The 22,411-nt window shown below is 38.0% G+C and overlaps 4 protein-coding genes across 7 annotated transcripts; 1 reads left to right on the plus strand and 3 right to left on the minus strand.

The window, feature by feature from the left end:
• Positions 1-3,373: 3,373 nt before the first annotated feature.
• On the plus strand, positions 3,374-7,722 carry LOC109189133 (leucine-rich repeat receptor protein kinase EMS1). 3 transcript variants are annotated; one of them, XM_019339888.1, is made up of 2 exons: positions 3,374-7,409; positions 7,512-7,722. In XM_019339888.1, exon 1 carries the CDS (start codon positions 3,519-3,521, stop codon positions 7,386-7,388), a length of 3,870 nt encoding a protein of 1,289 aa, XP_019195433.1. In that variant the 5' UTR covers positions 3,374-3,518; the 3' UTR covers positions 7,389-7,409; positions 7,512-7,722. The 3 variants fall into 3 exon arrangements, with proteins under 3 accessions (XP_019195433.1, XP_019195434.1, XP_019195435.1); XM_019339889.1 differs by having other exon boundaries at positions 3,374-7,391; XM_019339890.1 differs by having other exon boundaries at positions 3,374-7,386; positions 7,507-7,722.
• A 3,908-nt stretch (positions 7,723-11,630) lies between these two features.
• LOC109189134 (protein GLC8) lies at positions 11,631-14,426 on the minus strand. 2 transcript variants are annotated; one of them, XM_019339891.1, is made up of 5 exons: positions 14,320-14,426; positions 13,711-13,772; positions 13,168-13,280; positions 12,465-12,638; positions 11,631-12,157 (listed from the first exon to the last, which is right to left on the minus strand). In XM_019339891.1, exons 2-5 carry the CDS (start codon positions 13,719-13,721, stop codon positions 11,904-11,906), a joined length of 552 nt encoding a protein of 183 aa, XP_019195436.1. In that variant the 5' UTR covers positions 13,722-13,772; positions 14,320-14,426; the 3' UTR covers positions 11,631-11,903. The 2 variants fall into 2 exon arrangements, with proteins under 2 accessions (XP_019195436.1, XP_019195437.1); XM_019339892.1 differs by having other exon boundaries at positions 13,711-13,767; positions 14,320-14,407.
• Positions 14,427-15,778: 1,352 nt separating this feature from the next.
• Positions 15,779-17,784, minus strand: LOC109189152 (putative uncharacterized protein DDB_G0287975). Its single transcript, XM_019339920.1, has 3 exons — positions 17,466-17,784; positions 17,118-17,319; positions 15,779-16,182 (listed from the first exon to the last, which is right to left on the minus strand). Exons 1-3 carry the CDS (start codon positions 17,610-17,612, stop codon positions 16,130-16,132), a joined length of 402 nt encoding a protein of 133 aa, XP_019195465.1. The 5' UTR covers positions 17,613-17,784; the 3' UTR covers positions 15,779-16,129.
• Positions 17,785-21,252: 3,468 nt separating this feature from the next.
• On the minus strand, positions 21,253-22,193 carry LOC109189153. The gene is made up of 2 exons (XM_019339921.1): positions 21,821-22,193; positions 21,253-21,681 (listed from the first exon to the last, which is right to left on the minus strand). Exons 1-2 carry the CDS (start codon positions 21,847-21,849, stop codon positions 21,396-21,398), a joined length of 315 nt encoding a protein of 104 aa, XP_019195466.1. The 5' UTR covers positions 21,850-22,193; the 3' UTR covers positions 21,253-21,395.
• Between the last annotated feature and the right edge of the window lie 218 nt (positions 22,194-22,411).

Below are 22,411 nucleotides of genomic sequence, written 5' to 3' on the forward strand. Positions count from 1 at the left end.
TGGAGACGGCTAGAGACGAAGCCACCTCCGTCTCCTGGCCATGGAGACGAAGGGGTTGGCTTCGTCTCCGACCGTTCCATGGCCAGGGAGACGACCGGAGACGAAGCTGATCCCTTCGTCTCCATGACCAAGAGACGAAGCTGGCTTCGTCTTCGGCCTTCTCCAAGGCCAGGAGAGACGAATCCGCGGCCCCTTCCTTCGTCTCTGGCGGAGATGAGCCGGAGACGAAGGTCTTTTTTTATTTTTTATTTTTTATTTTTATTTAAACAATTATTTTAATTAAAATTATTTTTAAGTTCAATAACCACCATCCTAAAACAAGTCATTTTGGATTGAATTGAATGTATTTGTGTAATTCAAGGATTCAATTACATTTTTTTTTAGTTCGATGGCTCAATTGCAATATGGTATGCAGTTGAGTGCCCTATTTGACATTTATTCTTATTATTAATTTAATTGTTTTTTTGGTTTGGATCACTATACGATTATCTACGTATCTGGCAGCAAAAGGAGTTTGCAACTATGTCAGCTCATTTAAGTTTGTATGATTTGTAATATTATTAATTTAATTATTGTTTGGTTTGGATCACTATACGATTATCTACGTACAATGAACTCATTTGAAGCAGAAGCCATAACGTCTAGAGAGGCTCTAAGCTGGACTAAACATAAAGGTTGAGATTTTATCCACCTAGAGATGCTCTGGTGCTTGTCCAAGCTGGTTTTTTTTTTTTTTTTTTTTTTTTTTTTTTTTTTGAAAACCAAAAACGCATGCATTAATTCAAATCCAAATAAAGGGTATTACAAATGATAGAGGGAGGGTTCGTGAACCACTCCTAGCAACCAGACGTAGAAGCAGACTGCCTAGCTAACAGATGGGCTGCCTGATTCGCAGATCGCTTGTCTAAGCTGTTAGAGCACAAGGAAGTGATTCTTCCTTTGATGTTGTTTAATGATTTAAAAGATTTGCTTAATCTATTTTAGCATGCATGTCTTTTGTTTGTTAAAAGAGTTGCGAAGACGGCTTGCCTCATTGTTAGGGAGTCTTGTTCCAAGTTGGCTTTTACGGGATGGAACCAAATTTTAAAAACTTGTTCTCTCTTATTTGACACATTAACCTGACAAAATTTAAAATTAAATTTAAAGACTGCGATTATGTTGTTCTTAGTTAATTATTAAGTCAACAAGAAAATTGAGAGATGAATGCTAAGTTGTTTGTTTATTGAAGAGTACGTGATGATTGTCAGAATAGATGGCATGCATGACTTAAGACTTCCAAAAGCATGTACGTTAATTTCAATAATATATGTTATGATCTGCAAATTTTAGAGTTTAGGCCAAAAGTTGGTGTAAGTTCACACTTTCCCATTATGACACATTGTCTAACATGCATTAAATAACATCACTATCTCTAACTTATTTTTAATAACGGTTAATTGCCACCTTATTTCGATCGATTAATCGATCACTTATCTCAATCAAATATGTTTTATTCGTGTGTCTCGGACTAGCAGGGTCATGCTCACATTGAGTGGTTGTCCTCAACCACATAGCCTCGTGTAGGGATGCTCATCCATTAGCAACTCTCGATTGTATAGGAGAGTGATGGTCTCAAAGCGTCTTGCATGTAAAGTTGTGACAATCACACCCCACTATTATATTAGGACAATATCATCAAGCCGTGCACTGTAACTCCTAGATCGATCTTTTAAGTCTCACCTATCTGGTCTAGCCTAGCTAGTTGATAGCCTTTGCTAGATCTTTACATGTCTCCTCATTCACCCATGCATATTCTTTTACATTAGCTTAATCATTCACTAAACTTTTAACTAGCTCAATACCTTATAAAAATGTACAATTATCCAAGAGATTAAAAGCTTAAAGTGGATAAGAAAGATAGTGAAGAAGACAAAACATTTGGTGAAGTTGGTAGAATACAACTCGTCTTTTCTTATGATGTTTGACGGAGATTTATGAAAATTAAAGTGCACACACATATATATGAAGAGATTGTTAATAATGTTATTATTCTTCTTATTATTTCATTATTGTAATAGGTTAATAATTGTGTGGTGTTAGATTGTTTGACTTAAACTAGTCTATTAGTTAAGAGAGGTTTACGTTTCCTAACCTCTTTAGTATTGTAACATCTATCTTTTGTAACTGAATTGAAAGTCAATCTTCTCATCTGGTATCAGTTCTGCCTTAGGTTAGATCCTCCTATTTTCCCTCCAACTCAACCAAAATGTCGACAAACTCATCTGAAAGAACCGTCGCTCCACCTCCGGCCACCACCTCCAAGCTTCTATCCTCGGCACATCACTTTGTGTCGATCAAATTTCGTTCAAAATTTTTTTATTTTGCCATACACAGCTGGTTCCGTTTCTAGGGGTCAGGATCTGCTAGGTTGCATTTATGCATCCTGTGAAGAGACAACGTCCCTTAGCTTTTTTTACCATTAAAAAATAAAAAGTGCAGAAGAGAACAAATCCATACTTGCAGCAAAATTCTCGGCCAAGTTAGTTTTGACTTCCCTCTAAAATCCCCTCCATACTCTGGACCCCTCTCCTCCCCTCCCATCAATATGCAATATCTCAACAAGTCAAATATATTTACTCATTGTTTCCCATATTACCCCTCCAACTTAATTCCAATTTCATTTTATTATTAATATTATTCTAAAATTTTTAATTTAACGAGACTATATATTTGACTCGTGAACCTATTTATAGGTCAATGAAGAAGTAAATTGAGCCAATTTAACTTTTAGACTCAACATTAACTTGTACACTCCTACACACAATAAACTTAATCCAAATCACTAGACCCCCAATATTTTTGACGAGGTTAGTCCTTAATTTAGTTTGTTAGTTATAAGTAATGATATCGTCTACATATCCTAGCATATTCGGGTAGATGAGGAATAACACAACTTGATTCTTTTCAAGACGGAATTATGGGAGTTGAATTTGGTGGTAGACATGTGACAACCCAATCAAGTTGGTTGGATAATCACAATGTTTCAAGTTAATTTTTGTGCAGATAAGAGTCCTATCCGACACAAACATGACATGATGCTTATTCGCTTTGTTGGTTTGGGGTTGTTACCTTAAAATTCACACTAATAGAAGAATGGTTTGTCATCCTTTGATTATCGGAATTAGTCTTAATGGAAGGTTAATGTAATATTTATTAAAATATAAAAAACGTAAATACCCCTTTCAAATATAAATAATTATTTTGCACTTTTAATCTACATTCACCATCGGTTTCATGTACGGTATTTGTTCTTCAAGACTGGTCTCTCTCCTCTTAATAAAGCTGCCAACTTTAACCATCTCTTTCTTGTGAATCCCTCTTTCTTCTTCTTCTCTCTCTCCCCCTGCCACTGCTATGACTTATTGATGTGATTATGTGAAGTGGACACTCAGAGTTCCCTTAATTATCTACCAGTTTCATTTGCGTTTCTGTACTACCACTCTGTCAACCCTTTTCTTTTGTATGAGTTCCAAGACCTGATGGCCATGGCGATTGGGGTTACCATTGCCATTCTCTTCATTCACCTCTGTTTTCAGAGCCCTAAAGCCGCCATTGTCGACAGGGATTGCTTGCTTTCTTTTAAAGCTTCCCTTCACAACCCTGAGGCTCTTTCTTCTTGGACGCCTGTTACTCCTCATTGTCGCTGGGACGGAGTTGTTTGCCGGAATGGCGAGGTTTTCTCGCTCGTTCTCAAGGCTCGGTTTCTCCGGGGACCTTTGGGTTCTTCTCTCTTCTCTCTTTCCAGGCTTGTTGTTCTTGACCTCTCGTCGAATCTTTTGTATGGGGAAGTTTCGCCGGAAATCGCTGCGTTAAGGGAGCTTAGAGCTTTGGACGTGGGGGAAAATCAGTTGTCCGGCGAGTTGCCCGGCCAAATAGGAGAGTTGACTCAGTTGGAGCTGGTTAATCTCGGGCCCAATCTTTTCTCCGGGAAAATACCGCCGGAGCTGGGAAACTTGGGGAGACTCCGGTCGCTGGACCTTTCCGGCAATGGGTTCTCCGGGAGCATACCCACCCAACTCGGCAACCTAACTCACCTCCGAGTCCTGGCCTTGGGGAGCAATCTTCTCTCAGGTTCTCTCTCTCCATCTCTATTCACTAAGCTTCAGTCTCTAACCTCTTTGGACGTCTCCAACAATTCCCTCTCCGGCGAAATTCCGCCGGAAATCGGAACCATGACCACCCTAACGGATCTTTACATCGGCATCAACCATTTCTCCGGCCAGTTCCCGGAAGAAATCGGTGAACTTTCCAGCCTCCAGAACTTCTATTCACCTTCATGTTCACTCACTGGTCCATTCCCAGAATCCTTCTCAAAGCTCAAGTCTTTAACCAAACTTGACTTATCTTACAACCCATTGAAGTGTTCAATCCCAGACAATATAGGGCAGCTTCAAAATTTAACAATTCTCAACCTAGTGGCCTCCCAGCTAACTGGTTATATACCACCCAATCTTGGAAATTGTACAAGGTTGAAGACACTTGTCCTGTCTTTTAACTCTCTCTCTGGAACATTGCCTGAGGAGCTTGCAGAATTGCAGTTGTTAACTTTCTCTGTGGAAGAGAATCAGCTTTCAGGTCCATTGCCTTCTTGGCTGGGCAAATGGACTCAGATTGATTCCCTCTTGCTTTCGAGTAACCGGTTTTCTGGAAGAATTCCACCCGAGATTGGGAATTGCTCTATGTTAACTTCGATTAGTCTGAACAATAACTTGCTTAGTGGTCCAGTTCCTATGGAGTTATGCAATGCTGTTGGCCTTACATATGTTGATCTTGGGAGTAATTTTCTGTCCGGGACTATAGCCGAGGCTTTTGTGAAGTGTGGTAACTTGACTCAGTTGGCATTGGTGAATAACCAGATCCACGGGGTGATTCCCGGGTACCTTTCGGAGCTTCCTCTCGTGGTTCTTGAATTGGACTCGAATAATTTTACTGGTTCTATCCCGGTGAGTTTGTGGGATTCGACGAGCTTAATGGAGATCTCTGCTGCAAATAACCGCCTCGAGGGAACGCTTCCAGTGGAGATTGGGAATGCTAAGTTATTGCAGAGGCTTGTTCTTAGTAACAACAGGATAAGGGGGAGAATTCCCGAGGCTATTGGGAGCTTGACGTCTCTTTCTGTGTTGAATTTGAATTCGAATCTCCTTGAAGGGGCTATACCTGCTGAGCTCGGGAATTGCATTGCCCTTTCAACGTTGGATCTCGGGAACAACATGCTCAATGGTGAAATCGCGGAGGAGCTTGCTGAGTTGCCTCAGCTACAATGCTTGGTTCTCTCGCACAATCATCTTACCGGGGCTATTCCTTTCAAGAACTCCAAGTATTTTCGCCAAGCTACCATCTCGGATTCAAGTTATGTTCAGCATCGTGGGGTTTATGATCTTTCGTATAATAAATTGTCTGGCACAATACCGGAAGAGCTAGCAAGCTGTGTGGTCATCGTGGGTCTTTTGCTCAGCAATAACATGCTTTCTGGGCAGATTCCAAGCTCGCTTGCTCAATTGCCAAACCTCACGACTTTAGACTTGACCGGGAATTTTCTGAAAGGTGATATCCCGAAGGAGTTTGGTCACTCTCTAAAGCTGCAGGGCTTCTATCTGGGAAACAATCAGCTTACCGGGGCAATACCTGAAAGCCTAGGTAGCTTGGGCGGTTTAGTGAAGTTGAATTTGACGGGCAACAAGTTTTCCGGGCCAATCCCTTCTAGTTTTGGGAATTTGCACGGGCTTACTCACTTGGACTTGAGCTCAAACACACTCGAGGGTGAGCTTCCCCCATCACTTTCAAGCATGGTAAATCTCGTTGGCCTTTATGTTCAGCATAACAGCCTTTCTGGCAATTTAAACGAGCTTTTCACAACTTCCACAGCCTGGAGAGTCGAAATTCTGAATTTAAGTCGTAACGTATTTTCTGGAGCCTTGCCACCGTCTTTGGGAAATATGTCATACGTTACATATTTGGATCTTCACGAAAACAATTTCGTTGGGGAAATTCCCCGTGAGCTTGGGAATCTTACCCAGCTCGAGTATTTGGATGTGTCGAGGAATCAACTCTCGGGTCAAATCCCTGAGTCCCTATGCAGTCTCACCAACTTAATTTCCTTGGATTTTGCTGAGAATGAATTGGAGGGGCCTATTCCGAGAACTTGTCAGAACCTTTCCAAGCTTTCAGTATCCGGGAACAAGGATCTGTGTGGTGAGATTCTTGATCTAAAATGCCCGACGAGGAATCAAGATAGGAGATTACATTCCCTAAGTATTTCGGGACTGTTATCAGTCGTGGCTGGAACTGTATTCATCACTCTTTCAGTAGCTATTGTGCTAAGGATCTTGAACAAAAGCAGCAGAACGTGTGATCCCGAGAAATCTGACGAACTGGATAGCTCGGTGGATCAACATATGTATTTCTTAACTACCAGCAAATCGAAGGAGCCCCTAAGCATTAACATTGCCACGTTTGAACAGTCGCTCCTCAAGCTGATGCTAGTTGATATTCTCGAGGCCACCAACAACTTCTGCAGGACAAACATTATCGGGGATGGAGGGTTTGGAACGGTTTACAGAGCCACATTGTCGGATAAAAAGATCGTTGCAGTGAAGAAGCTAAACCAAGCCAAAACACAAGGCCACCGAGAATTTCTGGCAGAAATGGAGACCCTGGGCAAGGTAAAGCACCCAAATCTTGTTCCTTTGCTCGGGTACTGCTCTTATGGCGATGAGAAACTGCTGGTTTACGAGTACATGGTTAACGGGAGCTTGGATCTCTGGCTAAGAAACCGGTGTGGAACACTGGACGTGTTGGAGTGGAGCAAACGGTTCAAAATCGCTGTGGGTGCAGCCCGGGGTCTAGCTTTCCTTCACCACGGCTTCACCCCTCACATAATCCACCGGGACATCAAGGCCAGCAATATTCTCCTGAACCAAGATTTCGAGCCCAAAGTTGCAGACTTTGGGCTCGCAAGATTGATCAGCGCCTGTGAGACACACGTGAGCACTGACGTTGCAGGCACATTCGGATACATCCCACCCGAATATGGCCAGACCGGGAGATCAACAACAAAGGGAGATGTGTATAGCTTTGGCGTGATCCTACTCGAGTTGGTCACTGGCAAAGAGCCAACCGGGCCTGATTTCAAAGACTTTGAAGGCGGGAACTTGGTGGGTTGGGTGTCTCAGAAGACGAAGAAAGGCCAGGCTGCAGATGTTCTCGACCCAGAAATACTCAACGCGGATTCAAAACCGATGATGCTACAAACATTGCAGATCGCAGCTCTTTGCCTCTCCGATAACCCGGCTAACAGGCCAACCATGTTTCAAGTGGTCAAGCTCTTGAAAGGAATCAGAGATGAGTAACAGCAAGCAAGATCATCTTAGGTAAGCAAAATTAACTACTTAATTTAGTTTCTTGCCATGTTTAAGCTCAAATCATTGTTAGTTATGGCTGATTGGCTTTATTCTGATTTGTTTTTGAAACAGGATTTCACTTCTTTGGAGAATTATGGTCATGGGATAAGTTGCAGCCTTTGTGTCTAAGAACAGTAACAGTTAGGTGTATTGACAATTGCTGAATTATTATTATTAATATTAGTGAAATAGTAGAGAAGGACAAGTGATTGTTATTTTCATTTATTATTTATAGTTGAATTAACTCACCTAACATTATGTCTAGTGTGTAAGTTTCATTCAATATTTATCTCAGCCCCATGACCTATTAGATCCTTGGGTAGAGGTAACTAGGTAAGTACAATACAAACAACAACAATGAACTTTGATTTGAGTAAAAAATGTTTTGCTCCTTAAAATTAATAAAATCTTAGCTCAAATCTTCAAATCTTCAAATATAATAAAGTAATCAACTTTGAGAAAGCTTTCTCGAATTGGAGAATATTAAAAACCAACATGTTATTGTTGTTAAGTCTTTCTTGTCATTTTTCGATCATGTTATGAGTTTTTGCAAATTCAAGACAATAAAAGAATTCTGTCATTTTTATTGGTGTTAAGTCTTTCTTGCCATTTTTCGATCATTTCGACCAATAGTTTTGACCAACCCACAATCATCCAAAAATCATAAAACCAAGTTACCAACACATACTTGTCTAGGTTGAGAGAGTAAAGCTATCAAGAAAAGTACATAAACCAATTAATGAAATATAACTTAAGCTATCAAGAAAAGTACATAAACCAATTAATGAAATACAACTGAAGCTATCAAGAAAAGTACATAAACCAATTAATGAAATACAACTTTGCAATAATACATGACCATAATTGAGTAGGTAGCTGCATCATGCAGCTGGCAAACCTTTCAAAATGGCATACTTCTTTTATTATGTACCTGTCTAGGAAGTGGGGAGTTAGGGACTGAAAACAGGTGAATCATAGAGAGATCTTATTTGGTAGGTTAGACTACTATCTCAGCTGAAGTTATATTTCTTCTTAAAGAAGTTGAAGTTGTTTTCTTGATACATGAAAAAGTAAGTAAGATTTGTCAAATATCATCAAGAGGAGAGTCCAAAATAAGCAAATAAGAGTCAATATGCATTGCTATCTGGCCCAATCCACATAAAAATTTGCTTCAAAAAGATGTTTTAACCAACTAAATAAGCCTAGTTAAGTTGGTTCGACTGTTGACTTGGTAACCACAAGGTTCTAAATTTGACTCCAGTGGGAGCAACCTATTGTTCTTCTTGGTCTGAACCTATCAGTTATGGACAACCTAGACTGATTTACCTCCTTGCAATTCTTTGTTGGCTAAGGTCATAAGGCGGGGGCCGGGGTGCACACCCTTGAATAGTGACTACGGGTGGTGTGCTAATGGCATACCATTGGCATTGCAGATAATGGAGAGTAAGAACTATAACTATAAAGAAACTTGTTCAACAATGCTCCATGCTAAGAGTTCCCCACAATCAAAAAACATACAAGCAACATATCAGCAAAAAGTCTGTCTCAAGTGCATATAAACAACTTGATTAGATGTTATCATACCAACAACTGCAGCTATAAACATGAAATGTTGCCTCTCTTTGCATGAAAAGATGAACTGAACATTCTATATTGTTATTTGTTATCTTCAAGAGTCACTCGCTTTTCAACAACCAGGAAGGAAATAATCAAACCCCAGAAAAAAAGAATCACGAGACTATCTCAAAAAGGCAAAACGAATGCAAGCATTGTTCTTTGTTCTTTCCCGTAAGAATTTATGATACGTGTACATATGCTCAAGACACTGGAGACGTAGAGGAGAACGAAAAAAGCCTCCTAAAAGTGTCAATGTGACTCCACTTTACATGCAAGTTATCACTACATGATGCAGATCGAGTAAAACCAGATAAAGACCAGACAACTTGGTGGCACGATGGGATCAAAAGACATATTTATCAAGAAACGTACAAAATTCCATGTCGATACAAAGCCAAAACTGATGAAGTAAACGTGGCCAAAACAAAGACAACCCACCAAGCCATAAACAAAGCCACTTCTTTATGCAGCACAGAGCAAGGTAATAAACTACACATCCATGGGAAACTTGAGATCAAGTTATCACCAGTCTGAGATAAGGCGTTGAGGAGAAGTATCATAGCTGCAGGAACGAAAAACTGCAAGACTGCAATACAGAGATAGTGGTTGTGAAGGAAAACCTTCGCCCTGCTGTAATCCAAGTCGGGAACTTTGCTGGAATGCAGTCTCTGGTACCAACACAACACCGCTTCATTCAAGTACATTTGCACGTTCGAACGCAAAGACATGATCTGAAGAATACCAGAAGCCAACAAACACCAGACCCTAAATTTATCCAAGTCTGATCTCAGCATACCCACATTTCCCACCAACTTAGTAGCATACTCTACTCGCTTTTGATCAAAATTCTTGTTCACAAGTAGTTCAGAAAATGGACTAATCCAAAGCAATGAAGTCAATGTAATCATCAAATAGTTAGCATAAAGAAGCATTCCTGCAAACCATCCACAAGAGATAATAGACAAATTGCAACGAATCTGATCGGTTCCAAGCCAAAAGGCCCGGGCACTCCTCAATGCAGGGGTATACAAGAAGCCAGCAGTGCAGCCCATAAAAAGAGCAACAAGGAGCTTTCCAAACCCATCCAATAATCCAAAATCAAAGTCAAGAATCCATTTTGGAACAAGCCCAGACACAATACATATCCCCAGCACAAACCCAAAAATCCCAATCACAAAACTCAATTGCCTCTCTATGTTCTTGGAGGAAGACCCCTCAAAAGCAGTCCTAGCTATCAAAACAAACAGCCTACACACAACAAAACATCCTAAAAAGACCGGAACCACAGATCCATGTCCTGGCCACCCAGAATCTCCAGATTTCCCCAAGAACCGGTCAAGCAACAAGCAGGAAACAGCTACAACAGTGGAATTGAAAACATGTTTAAATTCATTGAAATATATTCTTGTTTGGAGGTGGGTGTCAATCAGCTTCAGCCTAAAGATCTGAGCTTTATTTTCATCAAACTCGAATTTAGACTTTTTCCTGGGCTTGAGTTCAGATTCAACACTACCTGGCCGTCGAATCGCAGCCCTGGCACCGTTTGAAGAAGTGGGGTTGACGTCGTCTGGGTGGACATAGGTGAAGAGGCCATGGAGGAATAAAGCAGGGATCTTGAACAAGTAGAGGAGGAGAAAGAGGGAGAAGGCAAGCGCGGTTTGGAGAATGAAGCTGCTTGATGAGAATACAAGTGCAGATAAAGAAGCGATCATGATATTCAGAAATTATGGAGACAGCATCCAGATTCCACCTAAGACTTTGATGTTTACAGAGTTTTGCAGTGAAGGGACGAAATGGCGGAAGATCTAAGCACATGAGCATAGTTCCTAAGATGAGTTTGATCGAATTGGTCATATTGGACCTCCTGGCTCCTCATGCTGGGCTTCTCACTTAGGTGGTTTTGGGCTGTTCAAATATTTCTATATTTACCTTCAAAATAATAAAAATATTTCTATGGTCTTTGGTACGGCTCTGATACCAAATTGAAACATGTGTTCGATCTCAATTAAAAGGCTAAGATAATAGTCGGATTGCACATTAATAGTTATATGCTCAACACAACAGTGCATACAATAAGACCACCATATTGGCTTAAACTCAACATTAGATGAAGATCTCACAGTGCGACTACTAGGTCTAGACATATTGGTTGAAACTCCCACAACATTGGGTGAAGATTTCACATTGCTAAGACTCGATCTGAAACAAATCTCACATTGCGGTTGCTAAGTCTCGATATAGATTTGTACCTTATTTTGGGTTGATTAATGTGTTAGCCAGTTCATAGTTATTGGCATGTCTATTTTTAATTCTTTAGTTATTTTTGAAGTGATGATTTTGGAGATATTGACATTTTCAATGTTTCTATGAGTTTATCTTCCCATTTCTTAAGTAGATACCTGAGCAGGTATAGACTCAAAGATCAAATATGTTATTTTTCCCATGTAATTCACTGTGTATATAAACTATTCATTGTTTAACAGTGCTTCAGGGCAATCAGAGTTGTATTCAAGAATATTTAGCAAAACCAAAAGCAGAAGGGAGAGATCTAAACAAAGGATGATCGCAAACCAAGAAAAAAAAAATCCAGAATAATACAACCTTCCATAATGATTTCAAAGTGTGCTCCTCCCACTTTAAGTGCAAAACATTGACACTAAAATCTAATGGAGGATGGGGAGATAACCAGAATCTTTTTTCACATTGCAAAGTGTCTATTTACATTCTACTATCACAATTGAACATGGATAACACACAAATGGGGTGTCCAAAGCACTGTAATGACATCAGTAATGAAAATGGCACTATAACAGTGAGAAGTTATTTTGGGTCAGCTTCTAGGCTCCATTAGTTGGGTGCAGCAGACCGTTTAGAAATGCCAGGCCCACCTTCCTTGATCTCTATGTCCTTAATACCAGCTGTTAAGGATGAAGATGACGAAGAATGGTGCCTACCACCCTGCTTCTCCACGCCGTTGTTCTCTTCATCAGATTCATCTTCCATATAGGAGCCCTTCCCAAGGAGTTCTTTGACTCGTAAATATTCATCATAGTGGACTCGCCTCTGTTCCCTAAAGACCTTGCCTCTTTCCCAATCAGAACCTAGTAGGATTATGACATACGGGGTAGATGAAAATCAGGATGGTCTTCCATACAAATAGAACATGCCAAAGGTAAACAAGAAATACAAGGGATTGCCCGCACGGGCTTTAGCTCACTGGTTCAGTAGGGAGTATTTGGGAGAAGAGACCAAAGTTCAAAACTCGGAAGCGGCAGTGTAGGGATTATGCCCAAAGTGGGTATATCCCTTGTGCACACCAACATTTGGCCTTGTCTGCTTATATCCTCCCAAATACTCTGTCGGACCAGGGTGAACTACGAGGGATAGGTTAAAGACATTGAATTGGACCTTCATCATCTTCATCCATTTCAGCTGCCTCATCGTCAGATTCTGGCCACCCAATGGGTCGTAATTTATCTTTACTAGAAGATGCGACATCATTCAATGCACTCCGTATCGCTTCAGCATGAATTCCGTTATCAGGGCAATCGTCAAAGCTATGCCGCACAGGAGACAACGATCCTACAACAATCATTAACATCGGGTAAAACTGATGGGAAAAACACTAGATTGGGTAGATTCAAAGAAATTGACGCAATCCAGGTTCTGTGGCATATGGTAGTATCTTGCATCCAAACAGCAATTTTACTTGATGATTAGTTCTTTAAAGGGTAAGGATCAACAAATAACAAATATAAGCAAAATTTTATTCAGAGTAGGACAACTAACAACCAATGCACCGATATTTTCTTAAGGTGATAAACAAAATAATGCACATAATCAAGTTCTCTATCTAAAGAATACTAAAGAGACCTTGCACAACGAGAAAAGTTCAATAAACAAAACCAACTGGAGCATATGAAACATTTGCATGAAATCGTGACTGACAAAGAAATATAGTTTTCATGGTTGACATGAAACTTGCATATTTGCATCCAATCACACTTTTAAAATATCAATGTTCTGAATATATATATATATATATATATATATATATATATATATATAATGACTGAATTATGGAGCATAAAAAGAAAAAATTATAATATACCATCATCTTCGATCATTGGGTGATAAGGTGTCTTAGGCTCAGTTATTTTCTGCCTGACTGGTTTGTTTGCCTCAATTTCCACCAGATTAGCTTCATCCCAACTTACACGACCCCTAGCACATCAAGAGGAGAGGAAACACTTAGAAATCTATGAAAATGTTTACTTAATATATGACCATACGATGAAATCTTTAACAAAGGTATCTCATAACACGGTGGATTTTATGACTATCTAATTTGATCCAAAGCTCCGTTCCCTACTTTAATACTACCTTATACCTTTATCTTTAAAAAAGGTACTTCTTAAATAAGGATCAGACAATCTACAACATACAAAAGCCTAAGTGCAATTAATCTACACATACCCATCCAGTCTAGATACAAGTTTTCCACAAAAGTTAATTTCTAATCACTTGCCTTTTCTTCAGGACAAAAATTACTATTCACAAAGTACTTTCTAACCTTCAGCAATTTGTGCTTCTAGACTAATAGTAAAGAATTGTAGAAAGCCAACAATATAAATCGCTAGAAAGAAGACATTACTTCGTTTCCATTGGTGAGCCAAATTCCTGAAATACTCAGCAAATTAACTTTCTCTGCCCGGCCTGAAACAAAGAAAAAGGACTTCCGATTGTTAGATGTTACATCAATAAACAAAAGTGCAATGGTTGTCAAGGTTTTAGAATTAGTAAAGGAATTCCAGAATTGGATAGTTCAGCCTATTCAAAGCCCCAAAGTCAACAGTAGCCTAAAACTATATAACTTTCAAGGACATAATTGCTACTTAATGGACTTCATTCCTCTTTCTCCCTTCTCTATCACATTTTAGCATCAAACAACAAATTGCTGCTCCCCTCATAAATCAAAGAAATTGAAAAATATTGGTCTGTATAGGATAATTATTAAGCTACCAATTCATCGCTATTTTATTTCAGCTACAACCTCGTGAATTTGCGAAAAACAACAAAATCCGAGAGTCTTAAGTCTAATTCGAAATTTCTATAAATTTATAAAAAAAATTAACATAAGAATCTCAAATTAAAGAAAAAATACACAGAAAGATTTGGGATAACATTAATATCAACAATTTCATGCCTTGGCCATATAAATCGTGCATAGGATCGAGGTTGAAAAAAAGAAAAAAACGAATACCTTAATGAAGAAAATTGAGAGGATTCTTCTGCGGAATAACGCGGAGATTTTTGGTCTTCCAAAACCTAATCTCTGAAATGGCTGTAATGACAGACGACAGGATTACAGGAACCATTCAAGCAGCCCACAACAAGCCCGGTTCACCCGCTTCCGGTCTGCCCAAAAGTATTTTATTTGAACTAAACTATCTTAAATGAAATTTGAGAAAAAAAATTATATTAAAACATACATTAGTTTGGATATTGTATGATTAGTTTGTAAATCGAAATGTAATCATTCCATTTATTTATATGAATTTTGTAAAACATAAATCAATAGATTGAAGACACATTATAAAATTAAACAAAAATTATGAATTTATTAAAATATTTGTAATTGTCATAATATTCAAAATATTTCATAATAATATAAAAATTTAAATTTAAAAAATATTTTATAAAACATACAAACTTTGAAACTAATTTTTTTTTTAATAACATTTATTTTGGTGCTTGATTGAGGTGATCTTCCTTTATCAACATTATTTATCATTTTATCTAGCTTGCTTTGCTATACTCTAGAAATTAGTTTTAGCTTGAACTTTGTTTGGATATATTTTTTTTATACTTATTAGTTAAGTACTCCGTATTATTTATTTGTTAAATTACAGTTTCAATTAGTTTATAAATGATAATTTTGTTTGGTGTGATTTTTATATAGAGTTAATACCATATGAAGTTCTCCGAGTATAGTGGTATTGACACGTTTAGTCCTAAACTTTCAAATTGACCATCTGTGGTCATTCGACTTTTAAATTTAACCATTCGTGGTCCAAGTTGACCACCCATGGTCCTTCAACTTTTAAAATTTAACCAACTGCGATCCTCTTGAAAGGACCATGATTGGTTAAAATTTAATAGTTGAAGGACCATGGGTGGTTAATTTGGACCACGAATGGTTAAATTTGAAAGTCGAAGGACCACATATGGTCAATTTGAAAGTTTAGGACTAAACGTGACAAAACCAGTATACTCGGAGGACCTCAGATGGTATTAGCTCTTTTTATATATATAAAAAGTTGTATTTAGTTTTTACAAACTTATGGTGTGGTTGAAAATTAAGAAAATGACTTTTGAAAAACCTCACTGATTGGGTCCGATTTAATTGACAAATCCAAAACTTATGGTGTGGTTGAAAATTAAGAAAATGACTTCCGATAAACCTCACTGATTGGGTCCGATTTAATTGACAAATCCAAAACTCTTTCAGGTTGAACATACCTTGGAGAAATCAGGAAGCCAAATCAAACAGAAAGAAAACTACCAAGGACCTTGTGATCCAATGGTACTAAGTTGCTTCCCTATGCAAGAGGTGATGGGTTCGAGCTTCCCTTGTAAAAAAACAAAAAAAAAAAAAAACGAAACTGGGGCAGACCAGTCTACTTATCCACAGAGACAATAATTTAACAAAAAATATTAAGTGAGTTTTTGCACATTCAAATTTTATTGGAAGAAGAAAAAGAAAATAAAAGTTACTGGGATCACATAGGTAAGGATTAAAAATGGAGTAAATAGTGAAAATACATCTAATATTACTCTAATTTAACATATGGTGCCTCATCCAAAAGGAAAGAGAGAGATCTTCTGCAGTTGCAGGCTATTAATTCAGTCAAGATACAAACTTGCAGAAGAAATCATTGAGCATATCAAGCTAAACTGGCTATCCAACCATAGTTACGCTGGCTGGGATTATGTTTTTCTTCACCTGGTAAGCTGCTTTTGAAGCAAGATCTTTATACAATCACCAAATCCACAGGTTTTCTCACTACCATTCATTTTGATGAATTCGTTGCAATGAGTTTTTCCTTCACAGAAGATTGGGGTTCTGCAGGAAAAATAAAATAAAATAAATTGGAGTGCCTAAGATTCAGATGCAATGAATTGGTTAGTGGAATGTCAGTAATGAAATTGTAAGAAGTAGAAATAGTGCTATGTGAAGAAACAGAACCCGTCGTTTCTTAATCTGAACCTGCATCACTATGGATTGCTTTCCTTTTTTCTTTTTCTTTTTTTTAAAAAAAAAAAAAAAAGCCTTATTGAGACTGCATTGTGAAAGCAGAACCAGCTAATAGCAAACAGGTTGGGATTTTATCAGAAAATAACTAGCTGACTAATTTCCCACATTTACAAGGCATATACAGGGTATCAGAAGTTTTCAAGTCTAACGAGTTCTCATTGAAATACAATAATAGATCAAAGATGAAAGCTTTATAGAACCAAAAGTGAATCTTGGTATGATTATTACTATGGAACTACCATATCAGCCAACATTATTAGCTTTGCATATCTAGACGACCAAAGGCAATCTTAGCCTGATGATGTACGTGGAATTGAAACTACACATAGGACATGACGATTTGCTAAGGAAGGGCAAGTGATATGATCCCCACACAGAAAAACACGCAAAAATTCAAATAATTGATCAACAATTTTGAAAGCCCTCTATTAATTTTTAACACCCTTTAAAGGTTTGTAAATCATGGGCTCAGAAAGTGTCAAGCTCCCAACTACCATCCCTACGCAACCTAGTATTTCCCAAAAGAATATGAATAACAAGAAGTTAGCTGAGCCAAGCATATTGCGCTCAAATGGCACCTCTGTTGCTCTCCTTGAGGGAAGGTCACAGGATCGAACCCTGACTCAAACAAAGAAACCTTGTGGTTACCGATCTACGGTCCTATCAAATTGGCTAGATTGGTCCTACTTCCATTTATTTCCTTAAAAGAATGAAATGTTGCAAATAGTAAGTGAAAATCTTACTGGAAATAAGTGCCTTTGGTCTGGTTTTGAAGAGAATCCTTTGGCGAATAATCCCAACCACATCCAATTCCACTCTAGGTGAGTTCATGCCAATACCTCCCTCCTTGGAATGCTTCACTTTCTTCAATACTAGCATAGGTTTCTTCAAGGGCACTTTGTTCCCTGTGAGCTCATGATACCCAACTGTAAATGTATAAACTTCCTGAAAAAAAATAGGAACAAAATCTTAAATTCCCATCAAGAAAATTAATAACTTTAAACTACCCATCAAAGAAGGTTACAATTAAGAAAGGTGGGAAGTTTAGAGAATTGGGAAAATGATTTTGGGAGATACAAATTGAACCTGACCTGAGCAGAAGGGCGACAGAGGACGCCAATTTCGAGGTTTTGAAGATGATCCATTACGGCGGGTTGGGCTTCAATAACGCCTTGAAGCTCCACAATTGCCCATTCTGCGCAGCTTTCACCGCAGCTGCATTTTACTCGAATCTGCATTTTTGGTGTCTGATTCCTGGAATCAATTAACTACAAAGTTTGCTACTTGGAAGGGTTTTCCCCGCAGAGTATGCGATAGGTGAAGAGAATATGGCGGATCGGAGGGTTTGGATCGAGGGCGACGTTGTGAAAATGGCGGCTCTTGATTTGGCGGTAAACCAATTTACAGGACTAATTCTCCCTCCCTTTTGTTTTTGTTTTTACCTTTTTTACTTTTTCATGGAATGTAATTTGTTGTAAAGTAATATGGTCAAATGGTATAATTGTGGCTCTCACCAAATTGAATTGATTTCGTAATTGAATCAAATTTAAATTTAAGTTTTTTTTTTGACTCGTTACTTGTTGAGTCACTCACGATCACCCCCTCCCATACGCTCTCATAATTTTCTTTCTAACTTAAACTCGATTCAAGTTAATTGAACAGCGCTTGAATTTTATAAAAATTAACAAGTCAAACTCAAATTAAAATTTATAAGTTCAGTAAAGGCTGATCTCAAGCTTAAGCATGTATAAGTTCAAGTTAGTTTGGCTCTTGTTTACGCTTATAACTAAGAATTAAGTATTGTGATGTGTTGCCTAAAATATGTAGCTGAATAGTGATGCATGATTGTCATACTAGAAATATCATTAAGTTTATTATTGTCAACATTATCTTTTTTAAATCCATCACAACGATTTTCGTTTTACACAATAACAGAATTTACTATGTACTCATCTCCAAAAAATAAAAAATAGTGTGATGTGACTTATTACTACCATATTTGATGCAACCCAAAAATTATTATTATTATTATCAGCACAATAAATAAACAACAATAATATTATTAAAGTATTAGATGTGTTCCTTTCAATATATATATATATATATATATATATATATATATATATATATATATGTATTCAAATGAGGACAAGTATATTATAGAGGACTGTGAGGACAGATGTAGTGTGTGCCATTAGCCGATATGTTGTGTGCATGGCCGAATGAAGTCGTGTGCCACAGTTTGTATGTCGCATGCTAGTTTTGTTAATTTATAGAACCTGGGTTCGAAACCTAATGTTTACATTTATTCTTGTGTGTCATTATGTATTAAGTTGTGTGTCAGTTTGTTGTGTGTCCATTATTTGTCCTCACAGTCCTCTATATATTGTTGTCCTCATTTGAACTCAACCCTATATATATATATATATATATATATATATATATATATATATATATATATTATAGATGTGTATACAAACATAAAATTGTGCTTAATTATCCTAATCATCACCAATAATGAAATAGTTATCATCCACCCCCCTCACCCCCCCCCCCCTCCCCTCAAAAAAAAAAAAAAAAAAAAACTTTATGAAAATAATTAGCTAAAAAGTTGTATATCTTAATTATTCTTTCAAAAGATTGAACCCCAACCTTAAGGGCCCCCCACACCCCGGTCCAACAGAGCATTTGGGAAGATGTAAATCATGGTAACTCAACAGAGGCTAGACCTTTGCTTAGATCTCTGGTCATTCTTTCAAGTTTTCACCTTTATAACCAGTTGAGCTACTCATGCGGGCTCAATTTCATGCGGGCTTAATTTCTTAATTATAATTATTATAATAATGGTTCTTATTGCAATCTTGACTTTTGTGACAATATTAAATATATGAATTCATTAGTTTTGAGTGAATATATTAAACTTGAGGAAATCACCAATTATGATGTAAATCAACTCCTTTGATCAACCTAAACAGTGTACAATCTAAAGTGTAAACATGGTTAAAAAAAAAAAAAGATTTATTGTCCTGATATCATAATCACAATTCCAAACCAAAATTCAAAACCTCATATATATCAACCAAAGAATACAATTCTGTATTGGATGAGAGGGAAAATCTGATCTGCAACCACTACTTAAAAGTATATATAAACCTCTCTTATTAACAATTCTGTTGAGTATATATATAACGTTTGTTCATTCAATTCCTACTAGGCAAAATTCTAACTTTGAGTCATCTGCACAGCTCTTATTCAGCCCTTCAATCGTCTCTTCAACACCATATATACTGTACTCTGCAAATTCTTTCATCAGACACATATATCTATATATGGATGGATATCAGTTGTGAAGAGGGTTTGGTCCACAAGGGACCAACCGGCGCGACACGCGGCGGATTTCCTTGCGCTGCTCCGGGACGCGGGGAATGGTGTGGAAGTACCTGAAGAAAGTGGAGAAGAACTTGCTTCTTATTCTTGCTTCTTCTGCAGTTTCCAGGCAGCTGGATTCACGGACCAACGATGATACCATGATGATGGTGACGATGAAGCAAACCAAACATGTTTTCTGCAGTTTCATTGTCGTCGGCTGGTCTGATCCGGAACAAGAAACAACAAAGCTGGAAATCTGAAATGAAGGGTTAGAAGAAATGTGGTGTTGGTTGGAAACTTGGAGCCTTGAAACTGTGTATTTATAGAGGAAAAGCTGCAGAAAAGTCATATGATAGTAGGCTGCAAGTCATCTGAATATAACTTGTGCAGTTTTGCCATTAGGATCCATCTCACGAGTTATTTTAAAAAAAAAAGAAAAAAGAAACCATTTTTCTAAATGCATCATATCATTAAGATATAAGAATGTAGATGCCGCAAAAGTCAAACATATTTTTTGTACCAAAGTGCAGGGTTGACATCTACAGTTCTATCATAAACAAAGTTTGATCACTCGTTTGTTTCGCTTATGACTTATCCACACGTTTCCGTGGAGTTTTAGCTGTATTAATGAATGGTTTACCTCCTAGATTCCTAGGTACTACGTATACAGGGACAACATTAATCTTGACTTTGTTCTCTTCATAAGATAATCCCAACTAAATTGATCGGGTTGTTGACTCGATAACCATAAAATTACATGTTCGATTCGCAGTAAAAATGCCTTCTTGATTTGAGCTAGTCAGGTATAAGCAATTTAGGCTAGTTTATTTTGTTGGTTAATTAACAAAGAAGAACATCATATGTAAACAATATTACACAGGAAACTGTCTTGAGTCTCGACTTATCCTAACGTGCAGTGCTGTTCTGTTGTTTATGATTCTTGAACCAATGGGAACATTTTTTGATTTCTTTTCCTCTGTTTTTATTTGTTAAGTGCAGCAAAATGTCAACGATTGATAAAAAAAAAAAAAAAAAGGCAGACTGGGAGGTGATGTCATCAGTCATGAATGCTGCAGGCTGCCGGTTAACTAATTTGCGATGACAGAATGAAAGACAGTAAATTGTGAATGTTTAGTATGTAAATTGTAAACATTTCGTATATAAATTGTGTATTTTTAAATCCGGGTCTACAAAATAATTTGTCCATTTTTCAATACCTGATGCGTTTTCTGGGTTTTTAATCAGTCGAGTCTTGGCTTAAAACATGGCTTTTTTTTGTCTGCTTGCAGACAATTTGATCCATTTGCTAGGTCCACATGTGTTTGGCTCATTTTGTGTTTATCTTTTTGGTAACATAGCCTGGTATTCCGCAGTCGAGAGCTAGCTCTCTCCTGACATCTATTATGTCGCTTTATTCACAAGAACTTATTAAAGATCGAGGATGAAGCTATTCTGTACAAAAAAAGTACAGAGAAAATAATTTCATATTCAACGGGTATAACAAGCGCATATCAGATACATACTATGTTTTGATTACAGACAAATAGGTAATGAACCTCAAAGGAGAAGAACATCCCTCTGGTGTTGCCAATTGACATACATATACATATACAGTGTATTGGTACAAGCCTAACAAGGTTGACTAACATTCATCAGTTGTGAAGTGGATTGGGGCCTCCAGGAACAACCTTGTCCGAGACACTGTAACTTCGATCTGCCTTGCTGCTGCTTATGCTGCCCGGCACTTCTTCAACCCGAGAAGCACCACACAGATGGCGGGGAGGAAACGAGAGCCCGGTTTTCATCACCAATGGCTTCTTTGCTTCTGCTTCTGCTTCAGCAATACCGGGATCGATGAGCCTGGAATGAATTGCGTGATGGAGAGTAAACAGAATGATCAGAAGCAGAACTGGCCGATGAGTTCTCATGTCTGAGATCCTGACAAGGAAAAGAAGGGGAGACAGGAGTAGAAGATAGGTTGAGTGGGTCTATTTAACAAGGATCAGACCATGTTAGGGAGGCTTAGATACAGCCAAAATACAGAAACCAATCATGAAAATGGAACATTGACAGAAACCTTGGACTCACATAAGCTGCCCTGTTCATGTTTTTGCACCATTGTTTCTAAAACTATACCACACTGTATGATGGTAATTATTAACAGTCTGACAAAAATGGCAACTGTTGAGTCTGTTATGGTGCTACCAAATTTTTTTGACATACTTTATACAACTAAAAAACACATCTCTGGATTTTAGTAGGCTTATAAAAAGTGCATATTGGCCTAAACAATCTTTCCGTTACCTATCAGCCCTGTTCAATACTATGATAAGATGATTCTTATAAGATTGGTTGGCAGAACAGGCATTCGGGTGATCAGGAAACCCGCAATCACTACTCAAGAGTGTGCACCGAGTAAATCCAATCTTGTGACCCTCGTCGACAAAGGATCACAAGAAAATAAACCAGCCTAAGTAGCCCATAGTCAACCAGACAATGACCAACTTGATTGGAGCTACCCTGCCTGGACAGGCATTTCTCCGGTACAAGGAAAGAGTTAAAATCACTTTGAGACTGTCAACCTCAACAATGTCTGCAGGACAGGCATTTTCATAGTCCCAAAATCCCACATCAAGAGGTACTGTGAAAAATACAGGACTATAAGTAT

This window comes from Ipomoea nil, unplaced genomic scaffold (genome assembly GCF_001879475.1).
Source record: "Ipomoea nil cultivar Tokyo-kokei standard unplaced genomic scaffold, Asagao_1.1 scaffold1509, whole genome shotgun sequence".
NCBI lineage: Eukaryota > Viridiplantae > Streptophyta > Magnoliopsida > Solanales > Convolvulaceae > Ipomoea > Ipomoea nil.

Excerpts from the sequence above, each read along its gene's own strand:
- LOC109189133 (XM_019339888.1), top strand. The coding sequence starts at position 3,519 with ATGGCCATGGCGATTGGGGTTACCATTGCCATTCTCTTCATTCACCTC.
- LOC109189134 (XM_019339891.1), bottom strand. Across the intron at positions 12,639-13,167 it reads CCCAATGATCGAAGATGATG|GATCGTTGTCTCCTGTGCGG; the intron begins GTATATTATAAT and ends TGATTGTTGTAG. Across the intron at positions 12,158-12,464 it reads AATGGATGAAGATGATGAAG|GTTCTGATTGGGAAAGAGGC; the intron begins GTCCAATTCAAT and ends TAATCCTACTAG.
- LOC109189152 (XM_019339920.1), bottom strand. The coding sequence starts at position 17,612 with ATGCAGATTCGAGTAAAATGCAGCTGCGGTGAAAGCTGCGCAGAATGG. Across the intron at positions 17,320-17,465 it reads TCTGTCGCCCTTCTGCTCAG|GAAGTTTATACATTTACAGT; the intron begins GTCAGGTTCAAT and ends ATTTTTTTTCAG. Across the intron at positions 16,183-17,117 it reads ACCAAAGGCACTTATTTCCA|AACCCCAATCTTCTGTGAAG; the intron begins GTAAGATTTTCA and ends TTTTTCCTGCAG.
- LOC109189153 (XM_019339921.1), bottom strand. The coding sequence starts at position 21,849 with ATGAACAGGGCAGCTTATGTGAGTCCAAG. Across the intron at positions 21,682-21,820 it reads GCAGCTTATGTGAGTCCAAG|GATCTCAGACATGAGAACTC; the intron begins GTTTCTGTCAAT and ends TTTCCTTGTCAG.